General features: G+C 45.8%; 1 protein-coding gene across 1 annotated transcript in view; it reads left to right on the top strand.

Annotated features, from left to right (window-relative positions):
* Nucleotides 1–22,202, top strand: part of GAB2 (GRB2 associated binding protein 2) — a 36,084-nt gene that overhangs the window by 1,758 nt on the left and 12,124 nt on the right. Inside the window, exon 2 of the mRNA XM_029960884.1 lies at nucleotides 21,588–21,828. Within this exon, the coding sequence (XP_029816744.1) occupies nucleotides 21,588–21,828 (241 nt within the window). The remainder of the gene's footprint in view (nucleotides 1–21,587; nucleotides 21,829–22,202) is intronic.

The following is a 22,202-nucleotide window of genomic DNA, read 5'->3' as shown; positions in this document are numbered from 1 at the left end:
ACAGCTCGTTAATGCTTCAGGGAAAGTACCCACTTGAAACAGTACCCAGCTGCCAAAGCGTGATTTTCTGAGTAAGCCAAGAGAAAGCCTACAGGGGTGAATGCAGCAGATGTGTCCAGATGCTGCAGCAAAGAGGGATCATGAATTATTCAGAGTTTGTGCTTCACTTTGGCTGTTGCACGGGTGACCCCATGCTCACCTTTCCTTCACCATCCCTGCTAAGTAATGGCAAATAAATCATCAGTTTCCCAGAGTAGATAATGTTCATTTGAAGGACCCATGGCCCAAGGCTGGCTGGAGAAGTTGAGGGATCATTGGAGTGGGATGGGTGTGGGAGTCTTGTCCATCTTGGCATGTATGAGCCCATCACCTGCCCTTCATGACGGGTCAGCCAGAGAGAGAAATAAAACAGCTGTAGCAATGTTTGTAACTGCTGTGTTCTCTCTTCATCACCTCCTTGAAGTCTTGGGTTTATGGGTAGGAGAGGATCAGAAGTTTGCATGAGATTAAGACAGTTCCTGGGTAGAAATAGATCTTGGGATACTTGGCATTTCGTTCTTCAACCTTCATCCCTTCATCCTCAAGCCTCTCTGTGCCTTGTGGCCTCTGCCTTGGAGAATGAATGAATCGGTAATCAGAGGAACCAAAAAGGGGAGGAAAAGGTAACCATCATGGGCAGGAATAGCTCCATGCTAATTGTAGCAATTAATTAACTAAACATCCCTCTCCCAGCAGACAGTCAGCATGGCAGAACGAGATCAGAAACTGCTGGGGAAGTCACTGTGCACATTTTTCTGGTTGTACTTGTTCCTGGGCGTGTGACTGCTTTATACTGGCCCAAAAGCCTTGCTGGGTCTGGCTACACAGCCAGGCTGTTCCCAGCTGGATTGTATTCACATCCCAGCCGGGTAAATTCTCCATCACTGGCAAACACATTACTACAGCTGCCATCACATGCGCAATTACCTCCTCCTCAGAAGGATATCCCACATCAGCTGAGTCCCAGCCACTGATCACTAGTTTGATTTTAACGCAGTGGTGATGGGGGACAAACTCATTATCTTTTGGGGCAGTTTGGGTAAAAGCATGTTTCACCAGCTCCCTGTAATGGTAGGGAAAAGACAGGTTTTCAGTTGCTTTTTAGCACAATTTAGTAAGCAAATGGACAACCTGGATGCAGCTGCATGCAGTGATACAAACTAGCTGCAAATCCTCTGCACCGGTGTGGGACCATGTTTGGGTGCTGCCCATGCTCCCAAAAGGCAAAGTGATTAAAAGGCTAAACACCCTTTGATGCTTCTTTCTGTTTGCAGCTTGATGGGGGAGTGTAAATATTCTGTTGCTTGGTTTTCATGTTAGTCCTTCATATCCTGTCTAGACTGGGGGACTCTCAGGATTAAGAAATAGGCTGAACTTTAGGGCGGTTTAATGTCGTGCTATGGTTCACTGCTGGCTTTGCTGATCACCGGCTGCGTTACACATCTGGTTTGGCGGAAGGAAGCTCGTTTCAGCCTCAGAGGCCTAAATGTCAGTGAAGTGGTGGGTCCTGCAGGCTGTCCCAAGGAGCAGCCCCAGTGGCTTTGTTCCCTGCCCCAACCTGAAAATAATTGCAGATTACATCTGCCAGGAGAAGGGAAATTAAATTGATTCTGAAGTGTTTACCCAGACTGTGGCAAAGCTCTTTGTTGCTGTTAACACCTATTTACTTTGAGAGCTAATTACTATTTTTGAACAAGCAGAGCCTTACAGGATCCTGGCTCCTCTGTGTGTCTGAGAAAGTCGATGGTGCTCAAGGAAAGTTTCTCCTGTCTCAGTGCTACTTTTACACTGCAGTTTGCGCTGCTGCCACCTTGATTATTCAAATACAATGTGGGGGAGACCTGCTGGAGACCCTGAGCCACAGGCTACATGAGAAAGGCAGGCGTGTGGGTATTTCAAACCATCTGCATTTTCCCTGCCCTAGTGGGCAGACAGCCAGGACTCAACTGTGAACTGTATTTTCTCATATGCTTTGTTTGTTGAAGTTAAAAAAAAATACCAAATCCCACTAAACATATCTCATGTGCCATTAACCCTTTCCAGAGCTGATGCTTCAGCCAAAACTCCTCCTTGTCCCATCCCCAACACGACAGAGACACAGCTACGGAAGCCTGTAATTTCATTTCTTGTGAACCAGTAAGTGACTCTGCAGTGAGATGTCCTTGCAGAAGTCCTGTGCACGGATTAGTTATTTTGGAGGAGTCAATAACTTTATTAACTTTATGCCAATTTACTGTGCCACCCTCAGCACCTCCCTGGAGCTCCTCTTCCATCTCCTCCATGAAGAAAGGGCTCTTTCAGGGGCTTGGATTCATGGGTGCTGAGCAAACACTCACAAGAGTTTAAAAGTTTATTCATGCACTGCATTAATGCCCCTGTGCTAGAGGTTTAACCCAGGCATGGAACCAAGGAAGGGAATATTTGTGGGTAAGTAGGTGTCCTTGCTCTGAGCTGAAAGCACTCGGAGAGGGTGAGGTAGGCTTGGGAAAAGGATGGCACTGGGCTCTCCCATCTAGGACTTAATTTCTTTTATTTATCTCTGCTTTCTGCAAGGGAGCTGCTCCACGGCTGTCCTGGGCTCTGGCTCACTCCTTGCACCATCTCCAAGGCTCAGCGTTGGTATTTTGCATTGTGACTTGGATCAATTCCCAGCAATCCTAAGTCTTTTACTGTCTCGCTGAACGCAAGTCAGGGCTGAGCGTTAAAGTTTAATGGAGATCTGAGCGTCTCTCCTTCCTCTTTCAACTCAGACGTGCTCATTCTAGCAGAGTTCAATGGATTGACGTCTGGGTACCAGTCACTTTCTGCTCACATTGATGAGATCTATGCCTCACATGCATGGTCTCCCCTGTGGATCTCTTTGTCTTGATGCTGCCCCAGACCCTCCACCAGTTGCCCCCTTCCAGCCAATGAGAGCAAATTTATTGCTTTAGTACCCATTTGACTTGCTTTGGCTGGGGGTCCCATATGAGTTGCTGGCTGGTTTCTCCCCAACCTGCTGCCTGCAAGTCTGTCTTGTGAGCCCATTTGGCTGCCCTTGCTCCCTTCTCACTTCTCCCCCAAAAACAAGTTTATCCCAGCATCAGTCCAGTGATGCCTCCAGCCCCATTGGTTCAGTGCAGCCGGGATTGCCTGGGTGTTTGCCCAGCAAAGGGAGCTCAGGGTGGACTGGAGAAGAAAACAACACTGAAGACTTGCTGGGAGAACAGGAGCTGTTCAGAACTGAATGAAGAGGCTACAGGCAGCAAGACTAGAGTAAAAACAAGTTTGAACATCATATACCACCCACCTCTCCCAAACACGCCTGAATCACCAGTGTTCCCCATCCCTGCATGCAAGAGCAGGGCACCAGGAAGCCCAGGCAAGGTGACAGCTCCTGCATTTCTGCCACCCGTGCCTCTCCCATGGCCAAGCAGAACTGAAGCATAGGGGAAACACTATTGACTGCCACAACACCAGGTACTTCCTTGCTATTGTGTGCAGCACACGCCTCCTTCCTTCCCTGCTTGTGCTCTGGAGGAGTTACAAGCCCAGCGCCCTGCCAGGGAGTGTGCAGAGGCTGATGAATGTCAGATGATTAATAGGGCCAAGGAGGGATATGTGGGGGTGTCCTTGTGTCCATGACAGCACCCAGGCCCTTATGTGCTTTGTTTCGGTGTCTTCAGGCAGCACTGCTCCCTAAGGGCAACTAAGCAGGCAGCCCCTTGTGGAGCCAAGCTGGGCCAGGACTTCACATAATCATAGAATGGTTTGTATTGGAGGGGACCTTAAAGATCATCTAGTTCCACCTACCTGCCATGGGCAAGGACACCTTCCATTAGACCAACTTGCTCAAAGCCCTGTCCAACCTGGCCTTGAACACTCCCAGGGATGGGGCAACCACAGCTTCTCCGGGTAACCTGTGTCAGTGTCTCACCACCCTCACGGGAAAGAATTTCTTCCTGATATCTAACTTAAACCTGCCCTCTGTTAGTTTAAAGACATTCCTCCTTGTCCTACTCGACTCTTCAGCTTCTTCTGTTAACATAAGTCAATTTATCTTGACTCCATCTTTAAGCTCTGGTAGGGGTTATACTTCGTATCAACTCACTTTTAGACCAGTCTGTCCCCCAGAAGACAGTAAAACATTTCACAACAAGCAATGAGCAAGATTACGGTTGAGTTGCGCTTGACTCATGGGATGAATGGGTCATATCTGGTTGGATTCTCTTCATGTATCCCACCTTCCCATGTCTTGTTCACCGACATAAAGATCTAATGTTCCCGGCCCCATTCGGGACTTGCAGACAGCCTGTGTTGGGACAGAAGTGTGGAGTCCTTGAGCCCTTTACTCTCACCCAGTGTCCCACCATACATATAGGTGTAACCTTTTCCTCAGTGTTCCCGTCAATACTTTCTGCACTCAGTGTCGTGGCACTTCCTCTTTTAAAACACCTTATGTCATGTCTAGACCTACTGCTTGCACACCTAAGGGCATTTGGATCAACTTCCCCTCATCCTTTTCTACTGTGTTCTGAGTGTTCCTAACAAGGGAAACAGCTATGGCTTCAGATTCACTGTGGGAGGACAAATGCAGATGTCACATCTCAGCCCTAGGCTTCACTGATCTTTGCTGGAATGGATGGGGGAGACCTGGTGACTCCAACTCACTTTGCACCAGGCTCATGGTTGAACTTCAGGTGCGTACAAACACCTTCTTGCCCAAGTCCCCGTTCATCCTGCCGCTTTAAATTTGTTCCAAACTTCCCTGACCCTGGCTTTCCTGCTCCACAAACAGCAAGTTATTTTAAGATCTGACACTGTTCAGCTTTTATTTCAGTGTAAACAATACCGGAGATGGAGTGGTATTGGCACAAAGGAGCAGCTTGAGAGCAGTTAAGTGCCTGCTGCCTTTTTCCCTCCTTTTTTTCCTTCACTCCCTTTGGAGATGAGCTAGTTCAGGTACTGATGAGTCGGCTGAAGAGCAGAGCACCACTAACAACTTGGAATTTGCTTCCTAGAAGACAGAAACAGGGAGAGATCCTTGTTGAGCTCTGCCAGCTGGTCAGGGTCTCCTTGCTGTGATTCCCTTGGTAGTTTGGAGAGGGAACTGATGCCACTGAGACATGTGTGGGTGGTTATAATCTGTCCACTTTTAGGGAGAAGGTGGAAAAATATGTCTAAAATGAGGCAAATCATTTGCACCCTGAAAGTACCCGTTTCTTTCCTTTCGCTCTCCAGGAAACTGGGACAGATGAGTTTACACGTCCGCTTTCTAGACTCCAAAAACTCTGCTGAGACAAATCCCACCTATCTCAGGATTGCTGTCAAGACCTTTGAGATATCTGGATCTTCAAATCGTGTCATTTGTCATCATTTCATTTACACCAGATGAGGATCAACCCCTACTATTCTGCCATACCTTATTCTTCTTGCTGTACTCTGCTCTCCATCATACTGTGTTACCAGAAACATTGCAGGATCAGAGTCAGTGCTGCAGTGCTCTGATGGTCATTGTTCTAAATGCCAGCGTCAGGTTTCCTGCCCATATAGGTGCCAAGAAAAGGACTGAGGCAAGGGTGCAGAGGATTTTAGCAAGGGAAAAGGTCTTAAGGTATCTACGTGATTAGAAAGCCAAGCTTCTGGCTTCAGGGTATCTGACATAATCAAATCTCAGAGGTTTTCAATGCTAGGATCAAGATTTTCTTCACGGTTTGGGTTTTGGAAATGTAGGAATTTTTAGGATTTGCTTATTTAGATGTTTTTATTCTGACTGTGGACATTTTGAAGAGGTGAGACTGAAAAAAAGCCAGAAGATATGTCAGCCTTGTGTTTGCAAACCCATGACTCTGCCATCCCAGAGAGTCCATTGGGAGATAAGTGTTAGTTGAGCCTCCTTTGACCATACCCAGCATTGATGGGAACTGGCAGAGAATATGGCTGTTCATGGGAGCACCAGGTTTATAGGCAAAAAATGCTCTTATCTCACTGCAAATAATAAAACCATCAAACAGCAAAAAGAAAAATTTATGCTCAGCTTTCAAAAAGGACAAACAGCCAAATACGCCAGTTCTTTTTGACTGTTTCCCAGCTGGCTCCCAGCACAAGGGTGTCCAACTGGCCTCTTCTGAAGATAAATATGGAGCTGGAGGACTGGGGCCTTTGGGGAAAATCCTGCCCTTTCCTGGCCAAAGTCCCACTGGGTTAACTGAGCTGGGGCTGGGATTTGAGCTGGGAGAGGAGGAAGAAATGTGAAGTTCAAGAGGTTTGAGGTTTTTTTAGAGCTAAAAGCATTGCCCAGCCTTTCCAGCACAGGTTTCCTAGCAGAGATTGACAAGCTGCATTCACGTCTCAGCCCTGGCCAGAGCTGTCTACTGGCCAGGTACCCAGAATCAGAAACACATTTAAAATAATTCTTTGGTTTATAATTGGCTTTTATCGCTATGAGCCCTGTGCGTGTCAGGTCGGCTCTGTTAGTTTAATGGGCGCGGAGGAATTTTTAGGGTGACTTACTGACCGTGGAAAAATGAGCATGGCAGATGGTATCAGCATCGCATCAAAAAGCAAAACCATGCAAAGCCCTCGGAAACAAAAACAGCTGATGGGCTTGGAGCAAAGTGACCGGCGAAGCGGCGCTGTCTGAGCAGAACTGAGGGAAGGAGGGAGAGTTGAGGGAGGCATTTTTGGGTGTCAGCCAGCTGGGAGGAATACATTTGTATTTCCCAGAGGGGTCTTGGGACTGTTGTAGCCCATGTGCCCCAATCATGCTGCTTTGGGATTCATGGAGCTGCCATGAATCTGTGACCACAGAGCTGCTTGGGCATCAGGACAGGACATGGATCTGTGGGGTGATGACCAACACATAGGAACCAGGCTGGGAAATGCAGTGCACAGAGGACCCCAAAATGGGTGTGCGAGCAAGTTGAAGGACAAGAGGAAAAATCACTGTGACCTTTGTAATTGATAATTTTCTGGCAGTTTTTCACAACATAGCTCTTCCCTCCCCCCTCCAAGTCAACGTATTTCCCCATTTCTTCCCTCCACATATTTCACATTGTTCCCTCCAAAGCTTTGATGGGGACCATGGTTTTATGCACCCTGCGCGCTGCTTTGTAAAACCTGATAAAAGCCAGGACAGATTTAGGCTCTCATTTCCCGGACCCCAATGCCTGTTTGTTTGCTGGTTTGTATTGCTTTATATTTCCAATTAAAACCAAGCCTGAGCAAAGGGAAAGATTTCTAAAGCCTTTAAAGCCTCCAAGTGAAGGCACATGGATCAGGAAGGAGACATGAAGCTGTCGATTACTGTGAACTTTCCATGACACCACTCAGGGTTTGTTTCCAGACTGATTTTTATTTATGAATGCAGTAGCATTTATTACTGATTTTATCTATAAAGATAACAATCCTTCCTTAGGTGGTTTCTATGCCTCAGTTATAATTACTGCCTGCTCCTCAAACATACTTTTGAGTTATTTATTGTGGTACGATATCAGATCTGTAATGTTGGCAATTACTTAGGACTGAGGGGTTACACCTGGTCTGTGGATGCCCCATGAGTGCCCTTTCCATGTCCCAGCTCCCTCCATGAAGGCTGAGAACATCTTTTGGGGTCCATCTTAGTGTAGATGTAGCCAAGAACCCTCTCTTCTGGTATGCAAGGTGTTGCACAAGCACTGAGCATAAAGGCAGCCTCTGCTTGAAGGGATTCATCACAGAGGCACAGAACAGATATGTTGGTGCATCTTTTCTCCTGTCTGTAGCCATTCGCTACCAGAGGCAGCTCAGTAATGGTACCTGTTCCCTCCAAGATGGGAATGGTCCTTAAAGGGAAACTTGGCTGCAGCTTCTGTAAAACCTGTTTAAAAATGAGACTGTCCACGAAAAATGAGATGTTATTTATCTCTCCTGTTCCCCCCTTGCTCAGTCTGCTGCTTCTCTGTGTGATTCAGACCTAGAAGGGAGTTACAGTTTCCTCCAGGCATCGCAGAAGCAACTTTGCTGTTGGTCCATGCTTACTATCACTTTAAGCCACAGAGAATGAAGCAAATACTTAGGGCTGCGTGGAAAAAAAAGACCAACTCCCACAAAAAAATAACAAAAGCAACCAACTTGAGTCTCCATCTTTGGAGATACTCAAAACCTGACTGGACACAGTCCTAACCTGCTGTAGCTGCCCGTGCTGTGAGCAGAGGATCGGACTAGACCATCTCCAGAGGTCCTTTCCAAACCAAATATTCTGTGATTCTGTGATTTTTATGATCTTGCATTGCAGGGAAATACCAGGCTTCAGAGTATAGTGAGAGCTGAGATACCTCAGCAATCCCAGCAGATAAAAACGGAGTTGTTCCCTGTTAACATCACCAGGAAGGTGGGAGGGCAGAACACAAGATGAGACATTGCCTCATCTGAGTCCATATCACAGCATATCCCTTGGCTCTGGGTCAGACCAGCCTCATGTTTTCTTACCCTTTTTACTCTGTCTGATGTCCCACATAGTCTTCCAGCTGCTCTGTGGTGGGTGAAGCTCTGGCACATCTCAGCCCTTACTGGGGGTATAGCTTCCTTTCGTACTTACTGGGTTGTTGTCACATGCCGAGGAATGTGTCTGACTCGTTTGCACCTTTGATTGATTGCCACCCTTTATATCTGTTTATTAGGATGGAAAATAACATTTCACCTCAAAAATTTCATCATGTGTTCTTTCAGCTCCGCATGACCTAATCCCATCCCAGCCAACACAGCTGCTCATTGCCCAGTTTTGGTATGATTACCTTCCATCATTTCACTGCCAAATATATAAACTGCCCCTGTTCTTGTATGCTGTGGCTTTTGAAAGTAAGCTGGAGTGGAGGGACTCATTGCATTAGCTTTTTTTTTTTTTCATAGCTGACAGTGAATCCTCTTTTTGAAGTGTTGGGCAGGTGTCTGGGCACTCGCAAATACTTCATCACCTGTAAAAGTGTAGTGAATGGCTGTTACGCTGCCTGTGGCACCATCCTCACCTTTATCTCATGGCTGATCACCTGCGCTGCCAAGCACCACCTTGTTTGACATTGCTGTCTGTGTAAACCATTCCCTCAAGCCTGCATATGCTTTGCACAGACTAAACCTTGATGTAAAGCCTTTACGATGGTAATTATTTTTGCTGGCTTGCCATAACAGTTCATATTGCTCTCCAATGAGTCATGATGAAGCCTTTCAAATACCCACTTGAAATCCATAAATTCTGTGATGAATCTTTGCTCTGCTGCTTGATGGTTGCTTTGATGATTAGTGTTAGGGTCAAAACCTGGTCAACACATGGTCTTCCAGGTGAAAATAAAAAGGGACCTTATAAAAAAGAAGGAGAGTGACTTTTTACATGGGCAGATAGTGAGAGGACAAGGGGAAGAGTTTTAAACTAAAAGAGGAGAGATTTAGATGAGATGTTAATAGGAAATTCTTTACTGTGAGGGTGATGAGGCACTGGCACAGGTTGCCCATAGAAATTTGTGGATGCCCCTTTCCTGGGAGTGTTCAAGGCCAGGTTGGATGGGGCTTTGAGCAACTTCCTTTAGTGTAAAGTGTCCCTGCCCATGGTGAGTGGATGGAACTACGTGATTTTTAAGCTCCCTTCCAACCCAAGCCATTCTATGATGCTATGAAAATGCTGCCTTCCTTTCTTGAGATTTGTCTGGAAAAAATTCCTGATAGAGCTGAAGACTTTGTTTTTCCAGGAGAGCTCTGTGGTGCCTCTTAAGTCTAACATTTTTATTTTGTTTCAGTATCTCAATCCCAGTTTCCTGATTTACATGGATTTTTCTCATCCCCATGACACTAAGAAAAGGGCTGGATTTGTGATTTTCACTTGAAGCTTATTCGTGCTTTTATGGCTTTATTACAGGTTTTAAATAACATCATATCCCTTCTTTGGCATCAACGTAATGCCTTACGAGCATCTGAGATCCTGCTGGCTGTTCTGTGATGCTCCAGAAACTCACTTCCATAATTTCTGCTACCTTTAAGAAGAACTCAGAGTACAGACTTGCAAATGCTTTGAGTTTCTTTGGCATGGTGCTGGAAGGACCATCCTGTCCTCTGCCTGCCACTAATATTTTTATGGAGATAAATCCATGTTGTCCTAGTCCTGGACAAACAGTGCTTCTTGTACACTGACATATGTCAGTAATAAGAACACATGCTAATGTCTGCTGTCTCCTGGTGCTGTTTGAAGGGAAGGCCAACCTGTGTTCACAGAGCTGTATGACACAGAGTGGATTGTTTTGCAGATAAAGTGGCTTAAAGAATTAAAACTGCCATGACTGCAAGAATGCCCTCAGTTATATTAGATAAGTTAAAATATTTGCTTTAATAAGGTTTATAAATGATGAAGTGACGCACAAATGAGTTTTCCCTGTGGGTGCATTGCTGCATGAGTGATCCCTCAGCTGAAGTTCTCAGCTGTCTCCGGAGTAGTTGGTGTTGGAAAGCTGGAGGAGGCTGGCTTCTGGTCTGGTCTGGTCCCAGTAATCCCTGCATTCCAGTGGTTGTAGCCAAAATCCATTATATCCTGGCTTATTCCTCCCGGCATCTGTGGAGAGAAATGGGTCTAATGTACTGTGTATTGGTCACCAAACCACTTTTCATCCCATAGATGAAAGATGATGATGATGGTGATGAGATGGGCACCAAGTATTGGATCTCACCCAGATCTGTCCCAGCAGCTAAATACACTAAGTTCAGACATGAGTCATCTAGGTAATTGAAATAAAATATAAAATAAGTCCCATTCCTGTGAGGACGTAAGAGTGCTAAGAAGGGGTTTGTATGGAGTCTGAGCAATCTGGGGAAATGCTGCCCTTGCAGCAAGCGGAGCAGGTGATGAGCCCAAAACGAACTCCATTTCAGAGGTGGTGAAAATTCAGCTTCTTCGTTTTCACTCTCTCTGTAATTCATTTTCGTACACTTTCAGCGGCAATTTTGATTCACACCTTTTCATTCTGAATTTGAATGAATTTCAGAAAAGATCAAGAATTGCACTTTTACATCTAAAAAGCACATGATTACAATCTTCAGTCGAAGAGGGGCAATCCACCCCCATAAAACGATCTACTCTGATGAGAATGAATTGAAATACCTTGACCTTCTCCCCTTTTACTTAAAATTCACTTTTACCCTCTAAAGGTTTCTTGTAATTTCGGGCTTCAAGCAATCCCTTGGTAAGCTCCTATTTTGATTAAATTGCATTTTCCAGCTGGAGGATGTCAGAACGTTTTCAGCTGGCCCTAAGCCAAGCACAGAGCATGGGCAATGCACTGGGCAAGAAGATGCAGATTTTGGTCTGGGTGCTGGTACCATCTGTGGTGTGTGCAAAGATGGGTGCAGCTGCAAGGGTGGTGATGTAATCTGATACTTCTGGGGTTTAAGGATGGGCTCACTGCACTTTGTGAGCTGGTTTGAGAAAGGAAAAGGAGGGTGAGGAAATGCTGAATAAGCCCATGGAATGGTTCCCAACCCCTGAGCAAGCATCAGGGCAGAGATGGTTTGCTCTGGTCTTCAGATGCCAGAGGATATTTTGCTCCTGAGTCAGGGGATGAATGCCAAAATCCAAAAGTATTACCCTGAAGGAGATTGTGATAAATCTGCCTTACTTATGTCTCCTGAGGACCAAGCTCTACATTACGCTCCACTGCACCACTAAACCCAGCTCTGCTGCTGCTGTGTGTTAAAAATAACCACAAAACCAGCCCATGCTTTAGTGCACAAGGTTCAAACAGCAACATCCATACGGGGAGTTTGCTCCACTTCTCAGTGCAGAAATATCCAGCAGGGAGAGACTTGCTTGTGCATGACCAGATGTGGCAGGGAGATGGAGGGTGTCCGGGTGGAAACACTCATGCACGGAGAAAAGAAAAACAAGAGCATAAAATGGAGCTCAACTGGTGGTGACCAAAGTCTATGAGGATGTTAAATCCAGCAGGATTCAGGACTCCATCCCAGTCTGCATTTCCTTTGACCACCCTCAGCTCTTTCTTGGGATTGACCCAATGGGATACAAGCCATGATGAATGGGGAATGTGGGGGCAGGGACAGGACTGGAGCTGACCCTAACCCAAAAGCACTTGTGGGAGAAGCTGCCAGCCCTGCATTTCTGAATGCAAATACCACCCTAAAGTATTGCACTGCTTTCAACTCATGCCAGTTCTTGCCTTTGGCACAAGCCATGCTCCCTAGTCCCTGCCAAACCAGTACAGATGTTTTAACACCCACCGGAGCCCAGATAATTACAAACAGAATTGAAAGACTGGTCGGAGTTGTTTTCTTTTCATTGCCTGAACTCTCAGCCATTCTCAAGCAAGATGCCTCCCACTTTCTGACGTTGCTTTCAAAGACATTTTTGTGGGACACATTACTAATACTAGTTTTATTATTAGGGGAATGCCGAGAAGCCCCAACCAGGATGAAGATCACACCATACCCGCTGACCGAAGAGTGAAACGAGTGCGGGGAGGATTTTCATGGGAAATTAGAGCTAGTTTCTAACCAGTAGCTTTCCAGCCATGGCATTGCAAAGCTCAGCTTGTTTTCAAATGGGTTTGGGGAGTGTTTTGAATGGGACAGAACCATGTGATGGTAGGCTGGTAGGCTCAGGTCAGAGAATGCTGCAGGTCCTTCTTATTGTAGATCCTCATGGGAAACGGGGCCCATCATGGAGAGCTTGTGAGCAGAGCATCTGAGATGAAGGAAGGAGCAGCATTTCCTGTTTTAACAGAGGGAAGCCAGCAGCAAACATTTCCTTCCTGATCTGTTCTTGTACAACCCTAAGATATAGGAGTGTGCCTGTGATCAGGAGCTCTGTTTCCTCAGGCCAGTTGCAAACAGCCAGGTTTGAACTTAACAGATGAGAACTGATTCAGCATGAATGAAACCAGTTGTCATATGCATCTCCCCTGGGGGCACTTACAAAGCATCTGTGGGGAGGAGGACCAAGAAAGCCTCCTCAAGCTTCATTCTACATGAACCACGTCCTCATCTCTTTTCCATGAGGATGCTTTGAGGTCCTTCTGGACATGCAGGTTCATTTTGTCCTTGCAGTTGTTATCACAGGTGTTAACTGCTTGGGTGGAAACTGACGGGCACAAGCTGGTGGGCTCAAGCTGTCTTCATGGCTCTTCCCTCAATTCCTGCTGCAAAATTCCTCGTCCGCCATGCCTAGCCATGAAAATTTCCATCCAACATTATTCCAGTTCGTTTCTGGTTGCTGTGGAGACCAATTTAAATGAAACTCTAGTATTTTGAAAGAGAATATGAGTCTAAGTCATTTGCGATGCAAGGTCCCATGCTAATAGCATTAGCATATTATTTGATTATGGCAATGTGTAGGGAATAAATTCCAAGTCCTTTTGCCATCATTGCATCTTAAAAGAAGAGGAAGAGAAAAACCTCTGGGCTTTAGCTGATAATGAAGACCTTTACTGCATGTGAACTCCTGATTTCTGAATGCATAAGCTTTGGGGGTCACAGGCATTTTTAACCTCATGGCAATGAGGTTTTCTTTTCTTCCTTGCTGGAAGAACCTTTTCTTTCTCTGCTTCCACTGAGCACTGTTAATAGACTGTCTAATAAGCAGGACTTGAGTTTTTAATGATGGCCAGAGAGATCCAGGATGGCTTTTTCAGCTGTTTGCGTCTTTGCTGGAGTGTTGGTGTGGAAGAGCCCAGCAAAAGAGCAGCTGTGCAAGGCAGAGGTTTTTGCTTCTTGCATTTTGCCCTCTAACATCTCAAGAATGGCATCGCCTTCAGTATTTCTTCAGATGATTCCAGTATGTGGACAGAGTATGTCCATACCCCTGAATGGAAAAAAAAAAAAACAAACAAAAAAACCACATGGAAAACCATTGCAGAGAGACTTCTTTTGAGAGAAGATGCTGCAGAGATGGAAAAGGGAGAGCTGAAGTTTCCACGGGAAGAAAAAAAAGCCAAACTATTTCATTTTTTCTGTCACCATCCCTAAGGGCATGTTTTGTGGGGTTGAACTGACCCTTGCTCACACTGACCCCTGGGTCACTTTGTCGCAAGTTCAGGGACACAGTATTGCAGCCAAGAGGGTTAATGACTTCTTTTGTCTCCTCTTTGGACTTTTGCAGTTGATGTGGCTGATACTGCCCTGTCTGAGCATGATGGGCCCCCCCTGAAGCCATGTGAGAAATTTGGAGCTCTACTGCAACCCAATGTCCCCATCTTTGCACCTACCCGTGCGCAGCACCCACCTCCCTTTTCTTGTAACTCATCAGCTAAAATACCACCCATGGAGCAAAAAATAACATTAATCCTGTATAGAGGAGAGAAAAATGGGGCCAAACTCCTGCAGTTAGGTCCCATGCATAAGTGCAGATGCACCCATGAAGAAGGAGACTCTGAGAGGAGAAATTTGGGGATCCTCTTTCTTTCCCCATTGCTACCTTGCTGAGCGATGGTGAAGCAGACCTGTACCAATGCTGCTGTTTTATTGACTCCCCGACAAACTGGGACTTATAGTGTTTCTTCCCCCAAGGTAAGGTAAGATCGAAATAAATTACTTCTGTAAAGAGCTGGGAATGGCAGTTCTTCTATAATACAAAGTGCAAATATTTGTGCCTCTTGTGCGCTCCTCTGAATAGAAATGGTACTAAATCATGCATAAGTAAAATAGGTTCGCATTTTCTCCTAGTGAAAGTTTTCCTCTGCTCTCCTGGAACACTAAAGACTCCTGTTGTCATAAAAAGGGCTATAAAATTTAAAGCGAGCCGTTAAGAAGGCCTGGCTGGGATTAGGCTGGGGTTCATTATTTCTCCTTCTCCATCCCTGCTAAGTGAGGCGTGCACACATGTTTGCTCAGGCAAGGGAAGGTGCCCACATACTGCTCACAGAGAATGATAAGAGGATGAGGGGAAATTTGTTCAGGACCTAAAAGCATGTTTTTCCTGGGCTAGGAGAAGTCAATGGTGCACCAGCTTCTGGGCTTTGCCCCCGCTTTTTGATGGCATGTTGGACTGTGGCACTTGGATGAGACTGTTTTGTCTTGATGTCCAAGGGAAAACCATGTTAGGAGATGCCAAAATCATTAGTTATCATCATCATCATGATAAATAGTAATAACCGATTGTAATAACCAATAATAATATCCAATAGATCCTTTAAAACAGGATACCAGAGCTTCATATCACACAGTAAGAAAGCTGGTTTGATCCCAGGACATCATGAGTCTGTCTGACTTTTTCCTATGGGAAAAAAAACTTCTTTTTAATCTATCTATATATGAAAAACACCATATATATCATATATTATATGACAAATGTGTCATCTCTTTCTATAGCTCTTAGCTTTCAACAGCTTCAGCCCTGTCCTGCAGCACTGGGCTCCACAGACTGCTTGTACCTCCAGACAGATTTGCTAAGGATTCCCCTGGCATCTGCTGGAATCATATATGCCACCCACAGGCAGAAAGCAGCTATTTCTGCACATCCCCATTGCCTTGTTTTTTGCCACCTTATGCTTAACCTGATAAAGGCAAGAATACCTGCCTTGAGACCACTTTGTGTTTTATACAGTTACACCATATCATCTTTGCCCTTTCCCTTTGTTCCAGCCCTTTTTTTTCCCATTTAATCCCTCAACAAATTGGTTTTGCAATATCAGAAATGATGATTCATGAAGCAGAGAGTTGGAGATGAGGTTAGTTCTGTGCAGCAAATGAAGGCCAGCCCAGCCCACACTGCCACACAGGGATTGTCCTTCATCCTCAGCTGTAGGTCATTGTCCCACTCCAGGACTCTTTGATAAGGGTGTCCCAGGTAGGGTGCTCAAGGGCACGTGTAAGCCAGGTTTGCAAGCATCATGTTCGTCTGCTTTTATCTCCAGCACTGAAGCCCTTATAACAAAAATAAATAGGTGCACACCAGGTATCCCCATCTGGCCAAATGGTAGACTTCCAAATATTGACACGAATGTTGAGCTCCACAATCGAGTGGCAGATTTGCTCTTCAAAGGGTAACCACCATGTCCAGGGCATGTTGATATGAAACAAACATGGGTCACCGATACCAGGGGATATTTCCCAGGGCAGGGGTGGAATTTTGGGCTCAGCCTCATCTCACTGAAGCAAGCCTGTGTTCTCCAAGGAGAAGCATTGCATTGTTTCTATTGCAGTCTCTCTCCCTTCTGCCCCTTTGTCCTTCAAAGAATTGATTACTGTTAAAATAACTGAGATATATAATGCTTTGAGGTCAGGACTTGGTTCCTTTTCCTCTTCTCACTCTCCAGCACTGTGATTTTTTTCCCTTGGTTCCCGTGCTTCTCCAAGGCAAATGCTCCTACTTAGCCACTATTTTTCAGTTGTTTCATATGAACACAAGCACAGCACTGACACTAATGGAGAAAGACGATGCTATTTATTGTAATCTTTGTCTCACTGTCTCTCCCATAACTCTTTCTTGGGTAATTCTCCCTGTTCTGTGTCAAATACTTAAATAATTGGGGGATCACACTGTTCTCCATAGAGAAAACCTAAAGGAACCAGTGCAGCTAAGTGTCATGTAGATGACTGAAATTGGGTAAGAGAAGCCCTCTGTGCAGCAGATCTTGTCTGTAAAGTGGAGATGCTTCTCCTTTCTCTTGGCCACTCTCTCCTGATCAGTTTCTCAAACTGATCTCAAATGGAAATTAGCATCAGAAACTGGTAGGGAAAAGCTCAAAAGCCCTATGTCACTGTTGTCCCTACCCTTCAGCTCCTCTGCAGTGGAGGATGCAGCTGTGCCCTGTCATCTCTTTTGGGGAGCTCCACTCCCCTGCTTGGCACCCAAAATTCAGACGGTGATAAGTATTAATGTGCCTGTGTCCTTGCACACAGCTCCCCATCCTGATGGAAACTGGAGAGGGGAAATTATTGTAATCAGATGTTGTATCCCACTAACCTGCTGGAGAAAAACTTAGTGACCTGCAAGGACATCCTCAGACTGACAGCAGCTTTTCCAGATGCCATCTGACTTGGAGGTGATAGGGAAAGCTTAGTAAATAAACCTTCCTCTGGTACCACACTCATGCTCATGGCATCCCAAGGCCTCTTGGCATCACTGTGGCACGTTGACTCATGCATTGGACATGTTGTTTGTTCTCTCTCTGCCAGGAGAAGCATGTGGAAGGCTTGTTTTGGTAGGGTCATTTGTCTTGTTTTAATTATTTCTTTTGTATTTGTGCTCAAGGAGTGAGCTGGCAGCAAAAGCAGATGTGCAGGCAGATTCCCATGGAGAAAGTTTCCCCTTTTTTTTTGCTAATAAATGGTGGAGGTGCTTCAAAGAGTGAGGAAGACGATGGTGCATGAGCACAGTCTACCCTGCGCCATCCTAAGGATTATTTCTAGTAGATTTCTACTATTCCCTCCTAAAAGAAAGTCCCATTGGCCACAAGTTTAAACTGGTACAAAGTCAGCGACGCGATCCAAGGCATTCCGTGGCCTTGTTTGCCAGGGCAGATCTGAGGAGCCCTTATCTGTGGAGCCCTTGGACCAGTCCTTGCCAGCTTGGTTTTGGCATCATAGGGAATTTTGTGCCACTCAGAAATGCCAAGCAAGCCTGGCACCTTTTTTGCGAACACTGACAGGAATTTAGCTACACCCAAAAATCAGCACCCTCCCAGGTGTATCATTTCAAGGTATAGGAAGTTGTAGTCCCAGCCTGTGCCTTCAGGTGGGGAAAGCTGACATTGCAGCTCTGGTGAAAAAGGATATTCTGAGCAATAAGTTCCAAAGGAGGCTGAGTTATTATTGCACTCAGATAAGCACAGGAACACTGTGTGAAGCTATGCACACACACCAATAGTCAAGTGCTCTGAGCAAGGGAATTCAGACTTGTCAACAAGGAGGGAAATACCACTTTGAGGGATTGAGAACATTCATAAAAAATTCCTGGCTCCCAGCCTAGTCCATCCCATTGCTGGCCGTGCTCTCAGTTATGGAATTTTGCTTTGGGGATGTATTTCAAAGGGAGGTTTAACACTTTGCTGCAATAAACAGACAAAAAGGTGCATCTTAACCTTGACTGGTGAGTGCTGAGCCTTCAGCCAGTCGAAGCCCACCTTGCACCATGGAGGTTTGCAGGGCTGTGCTCGCTTGACCATACCAAGCCTCTGGCTCACTTTCTTGCAGGGACCAGTGCAACAGCTGTAGCCTGAGCCCAGCAAGATGTAAATGTAGAAATCGTGCTGCTGACATTGAATTTTAACTTGTGGGCATCCAACACTGCATTTTCCAGACCATGGGAGTCGAATTCTCCAAACTCGGAGGAGAACTGGCCAGGAAACTTCGGGTTAAGATGACACTTCTCACATGGCCCCACTACATAATTTTAACTCTGGCCCCCAGGGAATGGCAGTAGGAACTGCACAGGATCTTATCCCTTTGGCTGTACTTGATACATTCCTTCAACATAAACTCAAGATATCAACATAAAGCCAAGGTATTAGAAGGCTTGTCTACGCTGTTAAATGAAGGAGATTCATGAGTTTATCCATGGTCCTGAGATGGATGGCCATGAAGGATGGAGAAGCATCTTTCTTTTTGGCTTTTCGACAGATAGAGTTGAGTATCTTTGGTCATGATGCAGGTGGGACGGGTGCCTGGAGGCATCCACATGGAACTTATTCACTAAGTGCCCTGCATGGGTGTGGGAAAGGAGTGTTGGTCCTCATCTCTTGGGAGCTGGGCACTGCAGCATGGCAAGTTGAAATGGCTTTGGGATCTCTGGTTCGTATTCAGTCTGCATGCCTTACCTTCATGGGGACCTTTCTGCGTTTCAAGCCAATGTGATGTCCTAACCTTTCCCTTAGCATGTACTAGTCTTCAAATACTATTTTTCTGCCTCCATTTCCTTTCTTGCCTCCTTTTCTGTCCCCTATCAGGACCCGTTGTCAGCGTGTGACCTGGGCACATGACCTGTCGTTTATTCTAGTGCAAAAAACCCCCACAACATAAAAAATCCAGAGCAATCTTGGCAGTCTCCTTCCATAGGATTTATCTTCTCAGCCCTTGCAATACCCTCCCAGCCCCGCAAAGCAATCCATCTCTCACCTACTATTACAGAGTTCATCTCACAGACCTAATGGAGTACATGAGTCCTGAATTGGCTCCTGCTAATGCTCTCAGTGGCCAGGTCGCTGCGGGAAGCGAGCTGGGAATTCATTTTGAAAATCAATGCAGATGCCAATAGAGCCGCTCTCCCCAGGGAAGCTACATGCTTTTACTAGGCATTGCCTCCTGCCCCCCTTCATTCCCCATTTTCATTTATGTGGTCAGAGTAACCATGGAGTAATTCATCCTGATTTCAATGAGTGCATCTTCTGCACTGCACTCTCCAGTTTCCCCAAATCAGACTGATTTTTGGGAAAAGATCAGGATCTCCTGGCAGTGCAGGATTCACAGAACTCCCCAAAGTGTTGTGATTTGAAGTTGCTGTTCCCTGGAGTGATGCTGGGGACCGTCTCCTTTGTGCAACCCCATTTCTCCCCTTAGGCTGTGTTAGCACAAATAAATCAGTGTAATTTCTAATTCTTGGATGTATTTTGCCCTGTCATGACATTTTGATGCAATGGCAAATGCAAAGCCTGCAGGGATAGTGTGGATGTTGGAGGGACCCCGACCTAGTGCAGTTCATATTGTCCCCAGAGGTGAACTTCACACTGGGTTGGAGACATAACACTGATCTGTCATCCTCACACCATCCTCAAGGGGTCTTGGCCAAAGCACAATGTCACAGGCAATTCCCGGCTGTGATTTGGGAGGTAGCAAGATAAGGGGTTCCTGAGAGGCACTTTAGGTGCAGTCCCTGTTTTTGATGGCATTGTGGGTTTGGGCTCTCTTGTTCTGGTTGACCACAAAGCACTTGATTTGGAACTTTGATTTGGGATTTTCATAGCTCTCAAGACTCCTTTTCCAATGGGAATCATTCTGCACTGCTATTGGATAAATATTTAATAAGAATGAGGGTCAAGGCACTGTTTTGTCCAAGGACACTGGGATGGCCATTTACTCCCTTGAAAAGCACCAAGGGATCTTTAATGCCCATGTGAAGAAGACAGGAATCAGAGTTTTAAGCTGTCATCCCCCACCATTAATGTCAATGTTAAATATTGATCCTTTCTGTGTTTAGCACAAACCAAACAACAGAGTCAAGCTCTTTGGCTTCTATTAATGTACTTTTTCTGCATCGGGTGAAGTTTGAAGTAACACCAGGGAAAAAATGTAGCAGCAGCCAATGAGCAGCAGACAGATTGATTTTGTATCTTGACACGACTCAGAAGTTGGTAAAAAAATCACTCTGTGTGGAGCATCTCGTTGTCTGAACTGTGACAGCCATTTCTCTGCAGGGTAAGAGAATCAGGCTCAGAATTTCTGGTGTGATCTGGAATTTGAGGGAAGGAATGGAAAGAAAGAGATTGGAACCCTGTAAAACCCCCTTCATCCCTGCGTTGGAGCATGGGTGTCTGAAGTCAAATTTGAAGGGCAGGTGGTCATGCTGGGGAGCAATCGAAAATCAGTGGTGGCCAGAGATCAGGTGGATTTCCACTTTTTGTTAGGAGTTGGTTTTTTTCTGGGTTTTACATCAGCACCAAATAAATGTAAATCACAACTATTATGAAGTGTGCCTTCAGTGAACCACAGTGAGTGGTTTCCACATGCCAGGAGTGCATGCATGGTCTTCTGTGTGGTCTTCTGCAGCCAGAGATGGATCAGCTTTCCCAAAATATTCTGCAGCTTGTGGTTTTTCTGGGATTTTGGGTTTTGGTTTTGGTTTGTTTGTGTTGGGTTTTTTTTTATAATGGGAATTTACAACTTGGCTGTAAGAATTCATCTGTGGTTCGAACTCATGAAGAACAGTTATGAGAGGACTAGAGTAGCCAGGTGATTATTCCTGACCTCTGGGATATTCTCCATTGAAAAGAATTTAATATTTTAAAGTCTGTTTCTCCTTAAGCAGGAGGAGCAGGCACTAGGAGTCATGCATTGGGTGTGCATCCAATTTTATTAGCATAAAACAGCAGGACATCTCTTGAGGCCACAAAATTAGTAGAGAATTGGGAAACATGAGAATGTTTTTTCATCTCCGCTGCCATTATGTCCACCCTGTACCTCAGTTTACCCAACTCTAAAGGGATGGCAGTGATGCCCTTACATAGAGGGATGGGAGTGACTTACATCTCACTGCAGTGTGAAAGCTCCTCTCTTTTTTTTAAATTAGGTTTTAACAACCCACTGCTCTCTCCATGAAATAGGCTGACATCCCGCAGACATCCCTGCAAACCACTAAGCATGTGATGAAATAGGATAAAATGATGAAATATGATTCTATGATAAAATATTATAAATATGTATTTCCATACATGGTACCTATAGTTGCATGTGCTCCAAGTAGAAGAGGTGAGAGCATCACTTGGAGTCATAAGCAAACCCCGCTGACCTCCATAAATGACAGAACATTTAAGTAAGGAAAGTCCTGGAAACAGAGGTTGCCAGGTAGCTCCATCTGCCACTCACGTGTGTGTTTTTTCCCTGCACAGACACCCTGAGGAGCATTGCCTCCATGAACCATGCACCACGGTCCTCCCCAGCAGAGCTCAGCAGTGCCAGCCACCACCTCCTGCGAGAGCGCAAGTCCTCAGCACCGTCCCACTCCAGCCAGCCCACCCTGTTCACCTTCGACTCACCTGCCAGCCACCTCCAGAGCACCCTGTCTGCCAGTGCCCCCCAGGACTACCTTTTCCTCCACCAGTGCATGAGCAGAAAGTCAGAAAATGCAAGGTATTTTAGCCCACCTGGGAGCAAACCTCAGGGACAGCTGAGGGAGGGCTGGGTATCAGTGGCTCAACCTACCTCCATTCTTGGAGGTCTGCAAAACCCAGCTGGAGAAAGCCCTGAGCAATGGTCTCATCTCATCGTGGCTGGGAGGAGGAGGTCACAAGCTCCCAGCTTTCCTGGCTTTCTGGGTTGTGTTAAAAACTGTCTAGATGGCCGGACCCAGAGGATGGTGATCAGTGGCATGAAATCTAGGTGGAGGCCAGTCACTAGAAGTGTACTCAAGGGGTCAATACTGGGTCCAGTTCAAAGGGCCATGGAGTTGCTGAAACAACTGGAGCATCTCTCCTAAGAGGAAAGGCTGAGAGAGCTGGAACTGT

This window comes from Manacus vitellinus, unplaced genomic scaffold (genome assembly GCF_001715985.3).
Source record: "Manacus vitellinus isolate BGI_N305 unplaced genomic scaffold, ASM171598v3 scaffold_2_pilon, whole genome shotgun sequence".
In the NCBI taxonomy this organism is placed as follows: domain Eukaryota; kingdom Metazoa; phylum Chordata; class Aves; order Passeriformes; family Pipridae; genus Manacus; species Manacus vitellinus.
This window is presented reverse-complemented; position numbering and strand designations above follow the sequence as displayed.